This window comes from Dermacentor andersoni, chromosome 1, assembly GCF_023375885.2.
Source record: "Dermacentor andersoni chromosome 1, qqDerAnde1_hic_scaffold, whole genome shotgun sequence".
In the NCBI taxonomy this organism is placed as follows: Eukaryota; Metazoa; Arthropoda; class Arachnida; order Ixodida; family Ixodidae; genus Dermacentor; species Dermacentor andersoni.
Window position 1 is genome coordinate 56,472,288 of NC_092814.1, and position 15,947 is coordinate 56,488,234.

Consider the following 15,947-nt stretch of genomic DNA (forward strand, 5'->3'; position numbering starts at 1 on the left):
CCTTTAGAACACAATGTAGTCAATCTGTACCGCTATATCTAATTAGTAGGCCCTAGAAGATGCCATCAAAATCCAAGACGTCACAGCCACCAGGTGCGGGAACTTATGTAGGCGTCGCCACCTGTATTTCGTTCTTGCGCTTTTTCTGGCTTACCAAACGTCTTATCGTTGTAAGAGTGGTGTTTTTGGTGTTGTAGAAAGGTAATTTACTGACGCAGAAGAAATCATTTTTCACTTTAGTGTCCCTTTAAGAATGTTTGGTGCGTGCAGACCGCTTGGCTTGTCTTGAAGAGTTGTTCGCGTAGCATTCGACAGATGGTAAGCGCGATCATTATTAGCTAGACTTGGCACTTGACACATCGCTGCGGCAAGTTCAGGGTGCAATCATTACACGGGAAATTTAAAAAAAAATCTAATTTTGACAACAAAATTTAGGGGTGCGATCATTACGCGAGTGCGATCATTATGCGCGTAAATACGGTATTTATTCCCAAGCTTTCTTTCTCGTTAAAAAAAATTCACCAACAAGTACGATACTTCCTAATGCGAAATTTGAACAAAGCTCTACATGTGTTTTTATTTCACAATATAGTGGCTGGCATGGACAATCTGTCTCGTGCGGCACGTTCCAAATGGAGCGAAGTGTGGTGCATCTGCCTCACTAATCGAGAGATTGCAAGAGGCAACACATGGGAGACACGTGGGTGCGATTCACAGCAGCAACTGCAGACAGGCCTTCGCTCATGCTGAGCTTTGTTTTTATACAGACGACATGTGCTACTCTGGTGCCATGTCATACCCATCATTGCCGCACAGCCCGTCTTGCACGGCACTACGATTTTCTTACGCTTTTGTTCCACCACCAACGAGAGCGGCCCTTCGTCACAGGGAAGTCATGCCACCAGTGTCAGCGGCAACAACATCCAAGGGAGCGTCACGTCGAGCCTTACTCGTAGCTGCTCACCATCGCCCCTTGCAGGAGCAGTGATCCCTGACACACACGCTAGTACCGTGGACTGACCTCAGCAGCCGATGAGCGTAGCACTCCCCACCTCACGGCACCCTGCCCCCGCTCGAAAGTGCAGGAGATCGCCCACGCGGCTGAGGATGCTGTGGCCGCCGGCAACTCAGCGCATGCACAGGCTGCCTCCCCTCAGCTCCTCCTCCACCTCATGGTTCTGCTGCACCCTCTCCTGCACTTTCCTCCTCCTCTCTCCGCTATGGCCTTTCTTTCATCTACCGCTACGCTCCGTGTTCGTTTTGATTCTTCATGACACTCGTTTACGCCGCCACCACCGCCGCCGCTCGCCTCGGGAACGAGCTATGAAGAGCTGCACTCTAAAAAGTCTTCACGGACACTAGGTTGTTTTCAATTCTGTTTTCTGTTATCAGTCATTTCACAACATCATCCACAACTTTTCATTCACATCTCATCAATTATGTAAATTTACAAATTTAGCTAATTAAACGTATTCGTGCACAGTGAACAAGAAATAGTCACAGTGGCCACCACAAACAACACCCATCAAGGTACAGTGAACGCCGTTTGCGTTAGCTTGGTCTGGTCTCGTTCACTCTTGTTTCAATTGTCATTGTCATTGCGATTGTTTTGTAGTCTGACCGTATGCGCAACGAAAATTGTGTAGTACAGTGAAACCTTGTTAAACCATAGTTGGCCGGAGCTCGGAAAAGGTACGTACTTAACAGTAGTACTGTTTAACTGAAATAGCACGACATCGCGCCCACGCACCTGTCAGAAACAGAACACAGAACTCAGAGAGAGTGCGATGAAAGGCAAAATAAACATGTACTATTTATTCACTTCGCGCAACAAAAATGTTATTTTCGTTTGATGCCGCGGCAGCCTAGCAGCGACGACAGTGGCCTCAAACTTACTGAAACTGCGTGCCAGCTTTTCAGCCAGCCCCCTCTTCTCGGCAAACACTCGTATGGTAGATTCCTCGTTGGTGTTACGTATTCTCGGTGCACGTGCGTGGTAGCGCTGCAGAAGTCGCGGGGCGCCTATTTCATTGTGGGGTGCTGTTCTCGTCACGACGATTGCATTCATGAGGCCGACATAACACACAGCATCTGGCACTGTCGGGCCTGAATCGCCTATTCTGTCGGTTTCCGTGTTGTCCTCATCACTGTCGCTAGTTGGCACTTCGACAACAACAGAGGTAACAATGGCAAAAGGTTGAAGCTCATAGCCGACATCTCTTCGCAGTCGCAGCAGTGCTGCCGAGCAACTTCTTCGCGTTCCAAATGCCACACACCGTAGTCAACAGCAGATCCCTGTTGCGTACCAGCACCGACATCTTCGTGTCACGTTCGATAGCACGACGTCTAATTTTTCTTCTATGCTGAGCACCCAGCGTCATTTTTTTATCCGAGCTTCGGCATGATGCGAGTCCTCGTTTGCACTACGCCACAGCGCTCTCTGGTACGGCATCGAAATGTATTGATATGGCTTCACGTGCAAACGCACAGAGCGCTTGGAGGCCGTTGTTCCAATCTCTGAGGCTTGTTGTTCTGCCGGGCCACCCGATGGAGACAACACACTATAACACACGTATAAAAGCAGATGCGCTTGACCTGCAGATCAGATTTTTGACGATCGCCAACTGTGCTACATGTCTCTCTCAATTTCTTTGCCTCAATATATCGCGAAATGAAAACATGTATAGAGCTGCACTCAAATTTCACATTAAGAAGTATCGTAATCATCGGTGAATTTTTTCTATCATTACCAACATCCTTGTAATCATTGTAGGTTATTCAGTACAGCTGAACCTTGATACAATCAACACAGATATAACGAACATGGGTAGAACAAATTAACGGATATAACGAAGCAAATATAAGATTTGGTTGGTCATGCTTTATATCAAGGGATTATTCTGAAATAAAAATGTGGCATCCGACAGTATCGGCTACAACAAAGCAAATGTTTGTTTGCACAAGCCTAAAATACAAAGGGTGTTTCACGTAACTTGAGCCAGACATTAAAAATATGCAAATGCCAGTTACGCAAGACTAGCCACTCAAGACACTTTGTATGTATTCGTGGGCTTCTTTCATGATTGGAAAAAACTTTTATGTAGTGCGTATTTAGCAACAGAAATCTGTATTGGTAGTTTTTCCTGTTGCTCTGCAATTTTCTCATGCTAATTATAATAATTGAGATGTTGATTTATGAATTAAGCCTAATTATGTAATGAGGTGGAATGCAAAAAATAATTTGAGCATCTACAAGCGATGGCAAACAACATCACTTTGGTTCTGCCCAGCTATTGTAGCATTTGCATATTTTTAATGTTTGGCTCAAGTTTAGGAAACACCCTGCATATTCTTGTAGCAAAAATGTCAACTAGCCACTGATCCAATTTTTCAAATGCCGGATTTCTCGGACCTGCACAATTCCTGCAGAAGCTCCTACTTCCCCTAGTACCAATGTTTAACGGCGAAATCCAACATTTCGGGCACCGTACAGTGTTTCGAGCATGAGCCACATGTGTCATGCCACAAATATGGCAGCCATGAACAAAGTTGCCGCCATGTCGACTATCACAAAACCGCAACTTTGGTTGCAGACTCCCGACAAAGCGGCGCTGGTTAGGCCTAGTAGCCAAAGCAGTGCAGCCAGCGAAGTGGCTGGCATCAAGTCGCAGAAAGCTCGCCGCCAATATGTTCACACTTGTAGACTTTATCAGCAATCAAGTGTTAGATCAGACACACGGGCTAGACTGATGGCCGTAGTAGTGAAGTACAAATCCAAGTGCAGCACCCTCAGTGCCCGAAAGGTCTGTCGGCGGCATGCGCATTATGGCCAGTGGCTTGACTTGGTAGGACCATAGTGGTCAGCTAGGACAGAGCTGCTGCAGTCGACAAGCTAATGTACTAATCCCGTGCGATAACATCGACGCACAGTTTTGTATTCACAGCAGTGCAAAGCCCATGTACTTGTGCCTCATATCTGCACGCAAAGAATAAATTACAATAAATTACAGCAACATGTCGATGGCTCATCAAAATCCGCAGGAGACCCCTTGCTGGAGGCCTGTTGATTGGAGGCGCCCCGCTTCCATTTCTTTTTCACAGACCTGGTCGCAATTTTTTTTCCACCAATAGCTGTGTGTATGCTTATAACTAATATCGGATATAACGAAGATATTTAGTGTCCAATGCGACATCGTTATAAGGAGGTTGAACTGTATTAAGCAGATTGATTTTCATTACGTTAAGATATGCCAAATGGTCTGAATTTGTCTCAATTAGAAATCACTCGATGAGTCTCACGAGACAACAAAATAGTTAATAATAATACCATAATTATAAGGTATGTCATATTAAATAAAATATCTTTGAAGGTCACTGGAGAGAAGCACTTAGTGACTTGTTAAGTTAAAAATCTGCCATGAAACTTTACTAATTTGTCTTGAACCAGTTGCACCACTTGGTCACTCAAATTTTGCTTTCATATCCTGATAGAGCTTTCTGACAGTGAAATTATGAGTAGTGGGTTCACATTGACATGAACTGCCACAGTACGTTCATTCATAAGATCCTCAAATTGAGCTTCAAATATATCTGTGTTGTACGATTCACTGTTGTTTATGACCCATCAAGTGTTTTTGTTTCTTTTTTTCAAATTGATCCCAATGAGTCTAATTGAGAGACCGAGCCATCTGGTCCCAATTGGCATAGATGTGTTAAAAAAAGTCATTTGGTCCAATTGAAAACTGCAATGCTATATTTTTGACTGGGTCATTTGACTGGATCATCAGTCATGTAGCAAATTTTACCTTTTGGTGCAACCGTTGAATATGTGGTTGAATAATGGTTAATTAAGCTGGGACCTGCTACTATTGCTCATCTTTGGTTGCTGCTAACTTCAAGTCAACCAGCAACATATAAATGGCAGTTCCTAGTCAGTATGCTTATCAAAAGGACTGAAAGAACAATAAAGGTATCTTTTGGCTAAGAAATAAAATTCCTTTTGTTCATACTTCGTCCATGCAATGAGTCCAGCAAGTACCAAACTTTGTATCAAATCGGGGCATTATCTGTTGGCAAGTGTTATAAATTGAATTAATTTAAAGGCACATTTGTTGTTAAATACATGTACAAGCAATCACTTTGATATACCCAATTTAATACAAGCATGACACGCCAAAATACACGCTTACATATAAAAAATTTTACATGCAAAAAAAAAAAACAAATGAAAGATGCAAGAAAATTTGTATGTCAATACAAGCAATCCCGCATAACTGAATAAAACTACACGTAGAAAAAGAAAGCCTTGCCTTCGTGCAACAACAGTGGGATCAAAACCTCCACAGTCTAATAGCGATTCTGCAAGAGTATGGGTCATTGCAGTGTCATCTGTGAACTTGTAGTAGCCACCAAATTCGTGATCTGAAAACAGAAGTTATGAGGAGATTACATCCATGTACCACAACAAGGAAAATGTACATGCATTTGGACCATATAAAATTTGCTTGCTTATTGGTCGCATGCTCCACAGCAACACAGAGCAGCACTTATGCGATTGATGCCTGTCTTTGCAAACAAAATGGAACTGCCTCGACACTGTTGTCAACTTAAAGGGACACTGAAACGATTTTGACGATTTTCTACAAACGTACTGAGTCGTTAGAGTAGGTCCTTCTGATCATTAATTGACGCATCTAAGTGCTCCGCGTAAAGCGTGTAATTTATTATAAGGTTTTAAAAAGGCACATTGCTGCCGATCGCAGCACACTGCGCGGCGGAATTTTAAGCCGCCCCTACCCATATGACGCAAATTACCCATATGACGTCAGTGGGGCAAGCTATCCGATTGGCTGACCAGGGCGCGTTATCGATAATTTTTCCAACTTTATGGTAAACAAATAATCTTCGTAATGGTTGGAATGTTAGTCAATTTGTTTTTATAGAAAGAAAGTAACATAAAGGGAATGCACAAGAACAATTTTTCAGTACACTTAAGCACTTCCGGCACACAGCAAGTGTCGCCTGCTTGTGTTACAACTTGCTACGTCTTTGACAAGAGCTACGCTGTCAGTGTCGGTTGTCTTTTCGCGAGCGCTATGATTCGACTTTGTTGCGTTGTGGACTGCAAATGTAGCGACTGGCAATATGTCAAGCTGCGACATTGTATCCTTCTGCAAGCCAGTAGATGAGCGGACTGGCTGCAGCGCATCAGACTGCCGCTATCCGATCGGCGCCAGGATTTGTGCGATTGCGGCCGTCACTTTACACCGGAAGATGACTAACGCAACAGCGTTTCACGAGTCCGGTACTAGGGTAAACGCCAGCGCAAAGGGGACAGGGCCTGGCTGTGTCCCCTTGCGTGTCATTTCATAAGATGAACAGAAGCGCAAATGTGAATGGTCTGCACGGTGCAGCCACCTGGTGGCATAGAGCTCAACCAGACACAGTAGCAGTAACAAAATGTATTCTTTGCTGCTGGTGTAAATTTTTCGCAGGAGTGTAATCATTAACACGTTTTTGTAAATGTTTAAAATGTTTTACACTTGGTTAGAGCAATATTAGCTCTTTCTTTGGCTGGTTAAGTTCAGCGCCAATGGGTGGCTGAACCGTGGATACCAATCAGGCAGCTCATGTACGTCTACGCTTCATCAGTTCCTTCATCAGCTTGAGTTTATACTTCCACTGCTCCGTCGAAACGTTCCGCTAGTGTGTGGTTAACGGAATACCAGACATGTTCGGCACTGCGACAGAATGTTCGCAACGCACGCTGCTTCGATAGCTCTCGCTTGGGGTCGACGGCCAAGCGGCTAGCGGAGAGGTTTCGCGCGGGCGGGCTCCAAAACAACTGGAAGTGGCCGATGTGACGTCGCATCGTGACGCAGAATGAGTGAAGGCGGAGCTTAGCCTCGATGGCTCGGCGAACGAGTTGAGGAGGAAAAGCATGGCTAGGGAGGAGGGCAACTTGTAATCGCTTGTAGCTCCATTAGTACGTAACGCTTCACTTAAATTGTGGTGCGAATGTTCTACTTAAGCTGTACCCTACGCGTCTACAAAATTTGTCCGAACCGTTTCAAGGGCCCTTTAAAGACATCCATAAAAACTTGTGGACTCAATTTAAGGCTAAGAAAACAACACTTCAATAATAAAAAGCAAGGTTACGTTTGTCTTCCGACCTCAGGTGGAACACTAGCTAGCCTAGTCTAAAGGCCTTGGCACTTAACTACGGAACCGCCCGTGCAAAGTAGAGAAACTACATATCTAGCCAGAATGACCTATTTTATCTACAGTAGTGGTCTAGCCAGATTAGGATTTGGAGAAATTTTTGTAGCAGGAAAAGAGCTGATCTGCAGCAGTTTAGGAGCAGCCACACCAGCCTTTTGGAGCAGTTTTTAAACAGATAAATTTGCTGCTGTGCTGCTCTTAAGAGCAGCACAGCAGTAATGTGTAGCTATTTGGTGCAGCTAAATTTGTTATTACTGCACTATCAGTAAATGCTGCTCAACAGTAAAGGAAGACAGAAGGCAAACAGTCAACCAAGGACAACTGAGTTGTGGTGTCCTTGGTTTCTATAGGTAAATTGCTATAGGTAAAGCACTTTCATAAACAATTACATAAAATTGTGTACATTAGCGAGAATAAAGCTAAGCAGCCAGGTGTAAGACAGAAAAAAAATTTAAACTGTTACGGCGTTCTGTCCTCTATGTGGGTGCGGCCAGCGGCTACAAAGGCCTCCCGTTAGGAGGTCCTGACAGTAGCTCTTCAGGATTAAATAAAGTTCGTTGTCTGTCTGTTTTTGCTAAAACAATCTGCATCATCAGGCATAAGACAAAAAGTGACAGCAAATGTCTTGTGCGCATGACAGATGTGCGCTTTCATATGCTTCACTGCAATACACAAAATGCATATAGTAACAATGCTTGAAGTTAGGACATACAAGACAAATCTGCATCTATGACTTGCATCTGGAATAAGATGCTGCCATACACATTGCAGCAAAGGTGGTAATGATGGCCGTGAACAACGTTGGTACTACTATCCCGTACAATACTGTACGATTGTTGCTAATAGATACAAGTCTTTTCAGCACCAAACAGTAACTTTAGTCGCTGACGCCCAACAAGGCATTGCTGTCTTGACTAGTTTTAACGGCCTAGGTAGTGTGCTTGTGAGGAAAACTTGTCTCGATGTGATACGGGCCACACAAGCCGCCACGGATAGCTTGCCTCTATGTTCATACTGGTGACCAGCGGGCAACTACCACGGGCATGCGTAGACATTAATTTGTGCACTTAAGTTCATGTGTTGACAGAGGGTTCCAAACTACATGCATGAATCTGTGTGCGTGAACACGTGTATCCGACCACGTGTATCTGCATGCCTTCCGCCATACTATTGTGTTTTCCGCATGAGCGGCTTTCGTCGCTGTCCTCTCTGTCAGTGATGTGCATGAGAATTGTTTCGATCGGTGTTGTCGACACCACTGAACCTTGTATTGACACAAACCGAGCACCGGGCATGGCACCAACTTACCACGGGCGTTTACCTAATATTCAAACAAAGCTTGTATTTGATGTAATACCGTATTTACTCGCACAATGATCGCACTTTCCCGTCAGAAAAATTGACGCGAAATCATGGGTGCGATTATTACGCGGGTTAAATTTCCCGCGAAAAGAAAAAAAAATTTTTTTCGTCCCGCGTTTGCTGTGGGACACCAAAACAAAAATGGTGTCCGGCGGAGCAAGCCGAACGCGCCGAACGGGATTTTTTTTTTTCTTCTCGTGAGTATATTACGTGCATTGACACAGTTTCTTCCGTATCAGTAATGAATAATATTGTTATTATCGGCAAGTTTGCGGCAATAACGTAGCCATGTCCACTTTGAGGGGACAGAAACAGATGGGCGCACTTAGCTGCCAGTGACATAGAAACACATGGCCGGCATGCTGCGGAAACTGTGGCATCTGTCTTCACTACTATCCTAATACGGCACGTTTCCGCTAAGGGTGGGTGAATATCTTAGCTATGTTACAAGCATCGGCGTATGAAACTGCGGCATGTCTTCACTACTATCCTAATACGGCACGTTGCCGCTAAGGGTGGGTGAATATCTTAGCTGTGTTACAAGCGTCGGCGTATGAATAGGGTACACTGTTAACATATCAGTGTAAACGTGGCTACTATCATTGCCGCTCGCGATTTGTTGCGTGCCCACGAGTGCAGATGAGAAGATTCGAAAGGCGCCTTTTTTGTTGTTCTTGACCGCAACCATTATAAAGCCTACACGTAATAAAGGCAAGTTTGGTTGCAGCTTTTTTTTAGTCATGGAAGTGCCGAGAGTGATGAAAGTAATAAAATGAGGCATCTACTTAAGAATGTTTGGTGCGTGCAGACCGCTTGGTTTGTCTTGAAGAGTCGTTCGCATAGCATTCCACAGATGGTAAGCGCGATGATTAGCTAGACTTGGCACACAACATATCGCTGCGGCAAGTTCGGGGTGCGATCATTACACAGGAAATAAAAAAAAATCTAGCTTTGACGACAAAGTTCAGGGGTGCGATCATTACACGAGTGCGATCATTATGCGAGTAAATACGGTAGTTCTGTGGAAACCCGCAAGGTGGGGAGAATTAATGAAGGGAGAATGAGACATCCACCCAAACGTAGCTAAGTGCTACAAAGGAAACCCATATGGGTTCCTCGAAAGAACAGCTTCACAGCTGAAAAAAAGAAAACGAAGCTTTTCGTTTGAGGAACCCGTATGGGTTTCCTTTATAGCACTTGGCTACGTTTGGGTGATGTCTCATTTTCCCTTTATCGAAGCTTGTATTGCCTCACTCGTGTCGACGTCGGTGTTGCCGTATGAAAAAACCCAAGCCACACAAAAATAAAAATTACTTGTTGGGCTGCGGATTCGAACTACCGACCTCTGGGTTGCAAGAGCACCACACTAACCGATTCAGGCACTGTCGGTTCATCATATGAGAGTTGAAAGAACGAAAGCGGGAGCAGGCCACGCGTCGTGTGTTCGGCCAAAGAACAGGTGGCATTTGATGAAGGCCACTGGGAACTCACTTGAGAAAGGGCTCGTTGTCGACGTGCCAACCTCGCCATGAGGAAGCACGAAGACGAGGCATGCTAGGTAAGGCTCAACATGAGTGAAATATAGACCAATCAAGAAAAGATATTTTTTATTTGACTTTGCAGAACACTATTAGGTTACAGCGGAGCAGTTCTGCATAAGCCCGCAAGGTGGAGGAAAGTTCGCGAAATGAAAATAATGTCATACGCCCGACAAAGGAAAAACATTTTCGTCCCTCAGAAACCACTTTTAATTTACCTACATACCAAACGTGCCAACTAAATGTGGCCAAGGGATTTACACAAACAGCTCCCACTGTATGTTGATGGGCTTTTGTTAATGCTAGTGAAGAGCTTTTTTTTTTTTTTTTTCGTTGTGCAGAAGCAACTAATATTTAGGTTTATTATTCATTATTAACCCGCGAATAGTTCTGCAGGTTTCCGCAGAACTATTATGTCCAACTCTTGCCTTTGCTTCTGAGTTGTTGATAAATTCGACTTTGCCTGCCATGTGATAGCCGTCTGGTTAGCTCAGATGATAGAGCGGCTGCGCTGGAAAGGTGGTCCCAGGTTCGAGTCCCGGACCAGGACGAATTTTTCTTTAGCTGTGAAGCTTTTCTATCTAGGAACCCATTTGGGTTTCCTTTGTAGCACTTAACTACATTTGGGTGGGTGTCTCATTTTCCCTTATTAACTTTTTCATTGACATCTCGTCGATTAGGTAAGTTTATAAGATCAGCTAATTTGATGTATTCGTGTACAATGAGCAAGAAATACCGACTGTGACAACCATGAACAGCACTCCCAACATACAGTGAACACAATTCGCGTAATGCCCTCGGTTATTTTTAAAAATTTTTGGTGGCATTCAGCTGGCACAGCAGAGCACCACAGAATAAATGTAAAGTTAATTTGTTGGTCATTGGTGGCACTTCCACCTCGGCAGGTATCTCTTAGCGGCATTTCCAACTCGGCATTGGTGTTCGTGAGGTTAAGCAAGTGAACGTCTTTCCCCTGGCACAATAAGCGGGCGAGGAGCGAGGAAGAGCGAGGAGGAAGTGCAGCGTCTGCCACCTGGCGGGATGTAGCCCCTTAGCAAACAGTGCACTAAGCGCACCTTACGCGCGCTCTCCGATATTAACTTCAGAGCATGTAACGAGCGCGTGTGTACAGCTGTTGCGAGCGAGCAAACGAGTGGGTGAGTGCCAGGAGAGGAAAGCAAGAGGAGAGAGTGACGTCACATCTGCTCTGCTAGGCACATGTTCAGTCTATGCCAGGCAACTTTTTTGCTTTAATTGGCCGGTTAAATATGCCACTTTTTTGTGTGTGACATCATTAGTGACATCATTACTTCTGCTTTCTACTTCTGCGTTTCCAGGAATTTCGTTAAAGTCGTGCTCATGAGGCAGGTCTCTAAAGTCTATGATTCTGTGCTTTGGTGTGTGGTAATCGGTGATTTCTAATCAATTCTAATTATTCCGCACACTTCAGTAACTCAACTTGTAACTAAACTTACGATCTGATATCAAATCTATAATGAAACCCACGCATTTTGTACTGTACTTTCTTTTTATGATTTATTTTGAATTTGATTCCCGGTTGTCCCAGGAGGTGAACCAGAAGTGCTGCACAAGAAACAAGACTGTCACTCGATGCTCGTGCCACTAAAAAAACTCTGACACTTATGACATAAAGAGAAAAACATGTTCAGTGGCCATGCGATCAGCATCGCCGACCAATATTTTGCACAAGTTCGATTATTAGGGTTGCCCGATAAAGTTAATGTAAAACGGCGACCAATATTTTAAATGTCAAACAATGGTTTCTAAAAATTTTCGGACTCAATCTGTGCAAGTTGAGTCTTGAAGATCATTGCCGCGAACGCAGAGTACCCAAAGTGCAAATTTGAGTGAAGAACACGGTTGCCATTGGATATTTCTGGTCAAGAGGTTTCAAGTGCACGTGTGAAATGTTTTAACGCTACACGCTTGGTGTTTGCCATTAATCGACTCAGACTTAACAATAAGGTGAACAAGCAAGCTTCAGCTTCAGCAAGCCTTCATTCATTCAGCTGAGAGTGCGGTTTTCTTTCCCGACTGCCCTATAAAAGCCAGTTCCAAGTCAACTTTAGCTGATCCGCATATTACGCAAACGTGTACGACTTATATAAAGCATTTGTAATGCATTGTATAGCACAAAAGACTTCATTTTACTGCGGCAAAGTTACAATGCGCCACCAAAAACACCCTCACTCCAAAGACGCCAATGCTGAAACTGATTGCTTTAGCTAGACTTCTAGGCCTAAATGATAGCTGACGCATAGCTGCGCGATGGCCACTGAACACGAAACATCCTGCAAAATTTAGTGACTTTATTCGAAGTTAGTGTTTTGGCGCAATTTGACATAGCTCGGTGTTTTGGCGCAAGATGGCCTAATTGGCACAACCGTTTTATTCCTGCACATAGGAAACTACTTTAAATTACATAGCACAGGCCTTCTCTTTAAGCTTGTTAACTGGATTCTCTCTTAGCTTTACAAGTACGCTTTACAAGTACGTTTACAATTACATGGATGCGCATCAATGAATAACACTTGGCTAGTACGGTCATCACCACATGCAATGGTCGTCACCAATTTTCATTATGAAAATAATGACCCAATTTAGCATCAATCATTTGTAGGCAAATATGTTTGTACTGCCAGAAAAGCAAGAGGTGCTCATTGTTATATTTATTTCACATTTTTCTTTTCATTAGTCCTGCTCAAGCCAAAGCCGTATGCAGCAATAGACAGTTTCAGTATAGCGTACGCTATACCATTGCGTACGCTAAAAAATAGCGGGTTGTCACTGCGCATGCGCTAAACGCTAAACGAAATAGTGGGTATAGCAAGCGTATGCAACGCAAGCAAGTTAGCGTTAGCGTTCTTGCGTGGTTTGCGGAGTTTGCAGGAAACATGGCGGCGGTCCCGGCTGCCCGCTTCCTATTGAATTTGGCGTTGCTTTTGTAAAATGCACTTCGTAGCAAATGACTGTGTAAACAGCTTTCGTTTAGCCTCAGGCCGCTTCGACGACAGAGTATTATGGATTACCTCGTGGTGTTTTCGAGATCGCTTCTCGCTTCGGACGAGTCGAAGCCTAACGAAACAAACATTCGAGATGTCAGCGCCACCTATCGCTACAGGCGCGAAATAGCCGCAACAACGGCATATGGCCTCTGAGATCCCAAGATATCGCCGGCCAACTAAAATTGTAGAAAATGTGCGCTGCTTAGCGTACGCTATAGTTGCGTACGCTAAACTAAAGCTGTCTATTACTCTACTTGCAACCAATTTTCGCATGCAAGGACAAATCGCAGAATACCAAAGATGCTGCTCAACAGGCCCAGAGACACACGCATTGCTGCCCACGAGTAGGAGACAAGCCTACCTGGGTCTACCGTAAACCTCCGACCTGCCATGTCATCTGCCTTGACTAACTTTCTCCGGATACGCCACAGAAAGCGAGGAAGCTGCGATGTTGGCAATACATCGCGAAAAGGAATTTCTTCAAATGGTGAGCCAAGGCAATCCCCAATCAGGGCCCCTACCATGCAACCTTGGTACTTTGCTTTTAGCCCAAGAGATACATCCAAGCTGAAACAAAAGAAAGTTATATGAAAGAAAGGGTTGTTAAAATTTGTGCTGAGTGCATAATTAATGAACTTGTGCATTATGCTACACTAAGTGCACAAAGTATGAAGCTGACATAGACATGTACTTCAATTTAATTCAATTGGGTGAGTCAGGTAAGTCAGAGCCAATTGAATTTACACAAAACATAATCACAGGTGCATTCTGCATTTCATCATGGGCTGCGAAAGTAGAAAAATTTACGGCAGATACAAGTGTCTCCAGTTTGATATGTAAAATAACTAAAGTAATTGCAGAAACAATAAACTGCATGCATATAGATATGCGACACGTAAACAGGGCAAGCAGCAAAGTAGTGTCAGACATTAAGTAAGCTCCAATCAACTCGAATTTGCATATCTCAAAATATCGACTAAATTAATAACTTTTCATGGCAGAGAGTCCGATTCCCTAATTTCTGCACATTTTTCCACTGCCCTCACCTGAAATTACTTTTCTGGTGGACTCCGTATATCTCAACAACTTAATTGACCAAAAAAGGCAACTATTGATGGGTAATCTTCATATTTGCTCCTGAGTAAGCCTCAACTCCTAACACAAGAAAAAGCATAGAGGAAGCAAGGAAACCAGGAAGGAGTGTCAGGTAATAAAATTAATGCTTACCAAAGCCAGCATAGCATCACGTCAAAGTCTGTTTTGGTGTTTTACCATATCCATACTCGGAGCACATTCTTCCAAAAAGACAGATGCATATGTTGCAAAAACCAACCCAAGTTGCACAAGTATATCAGGAGCAAATGTGCACAGAGAGGTTGGTAGAGCACCCAAACAAGTACGCATAGATTAAAACCTACTGAGAACCAAACATACGGGGGCAGAATCCATTGAGCGCGGCTCAGACTTAATGGTCACATTGTGAGCCAACTTCTTGAGGCACAGGAAGGAGAAAAAGTAAAGGGAACAGCTTCACGGATAATTGGCTTGCAAAGGCTGGTTGTGTGACATCATGCTATCCTAGTTTCTTTTAGTTTCTTTCCTCCTTCCATGCTGAAAGCATAGTGTAACCACGGCCGCTCGATGCAAAAGCACAGGGTACGGCCCGCTGCGTTGCGCCTGAACGGCGTCTCAGCCCAGTTCTCTGTGCGCCTGCTGTGGCGCCACTGCTCGGGGACGGCTGCTGATAGAGAGCGCCTTCACAGCTACGTCAGCACGCGCGATCTCCACTCCAATCAAAGCGTAAATAATGCGTTTTATATATTTAGAAATTGCAGGTAAAATCTTTAAGTCGTCATTAGAAGTGCTGATTACACCACAAACACCAGCAGATTGTCACAGGGGTGGAAATCTGTTCTAGAATATGCCTGAACGCTATCTGTTACGATTGCCCGTACAATGCATGACTGGGTAACGCACTTCCATTGAGAGGTTCTGCTTGAAGCAATCTATCAGTCATACGGTCATACACAACTTTTTGATCAATGGCGAGCTCATCGATAATGAGTGAGCAGTAACTTCCTGCTCCACAGAAAACCCTTCGCGCTCCTCACGCAGCCGCTCCTTTATCAATGTTGTCACACCGACTTTGCCGGTCGAGTGTCCTACATACTTTTGAAGTGTAGCACGACATATAAGCTTTAAACGGCCTCTGCTTCAAACATGCTCATACCCTTTATTTGAGCACGCTTTCCATAAAAAACATTCCCGCAGAATTCTTTCATTGTAGGCAGGCTTTTTTTTCCCCTGAAGTGGCCACTTGGTTGCTGATGAAAACAACAGCTTTGTCTCCTTTTTCCACTCTTTGTAATATGTGAACAAGGGACTGAATTTCATTGTTTTCATAAACTAAGGGGCGTTTTTTTCATTTTGTCCCGTTCGGACTGCAAATTTTTCAACTGTTCTCCTTGACGGGCAACTTCCTTTTTCAATCTCTTGACTGCTTTCTTTGACTGTTTCAGGGCATTCACAAGATCTAATCTACTTTGGCAGGCCTGGTCAGCAGAAAAACTACGTTCAGAGCATGATTCTAAGGCAGTCTCTGGAACTAGAGCTTCCACCTCATCGCTGAGAAAGTGCGAGGCACTTTCGATGTTGAGGCTTTCTCCTGAGCTGCCGCAATCATCGCCTGCCCCAACTACTGTGTCATCAGTAAATTTCCTTCGACAGCGTTTTTTGGGCTGCACGTTCTTTTTTGCAGGTACTGTGGATATTTGCAAAACATGGTCGGTACTGCAGTCGG

The 15,947-nt window shown here is 44.1% G+C and overlaps 1 protein-coding gene across 2 annotated transcripts in view; it reads right to left on the reverse strand.

Annotated features, from left to right (window-relative positions):
- The window catches only part of LOC126544597 (ADP-ribosylhydrolase ARH3-like), a 99,572-nt gene that overhangs the window by 41,398 nt on the left and 42,227 nt on the right, over positions 1–15,947 (reverse strand). For both annotated transcript variants that reach the window (XM_055061517.2, XM_050192015.3), the window contains 2 exons: positions 13,509–13,714; positions 5,310–5,421 (listed from right to left, as the gene is read on the reverse strand). In XM_055061517.2, coding sequence (XP_054917492.1) covers positions 5,310–5,421; positions 13,509–13,714 — 318 coding nt within the window. The remainder of the gene's footprint in view (positions 1–5,309; positions 5,422–13,508; positions 13,715–15,947) is intronic.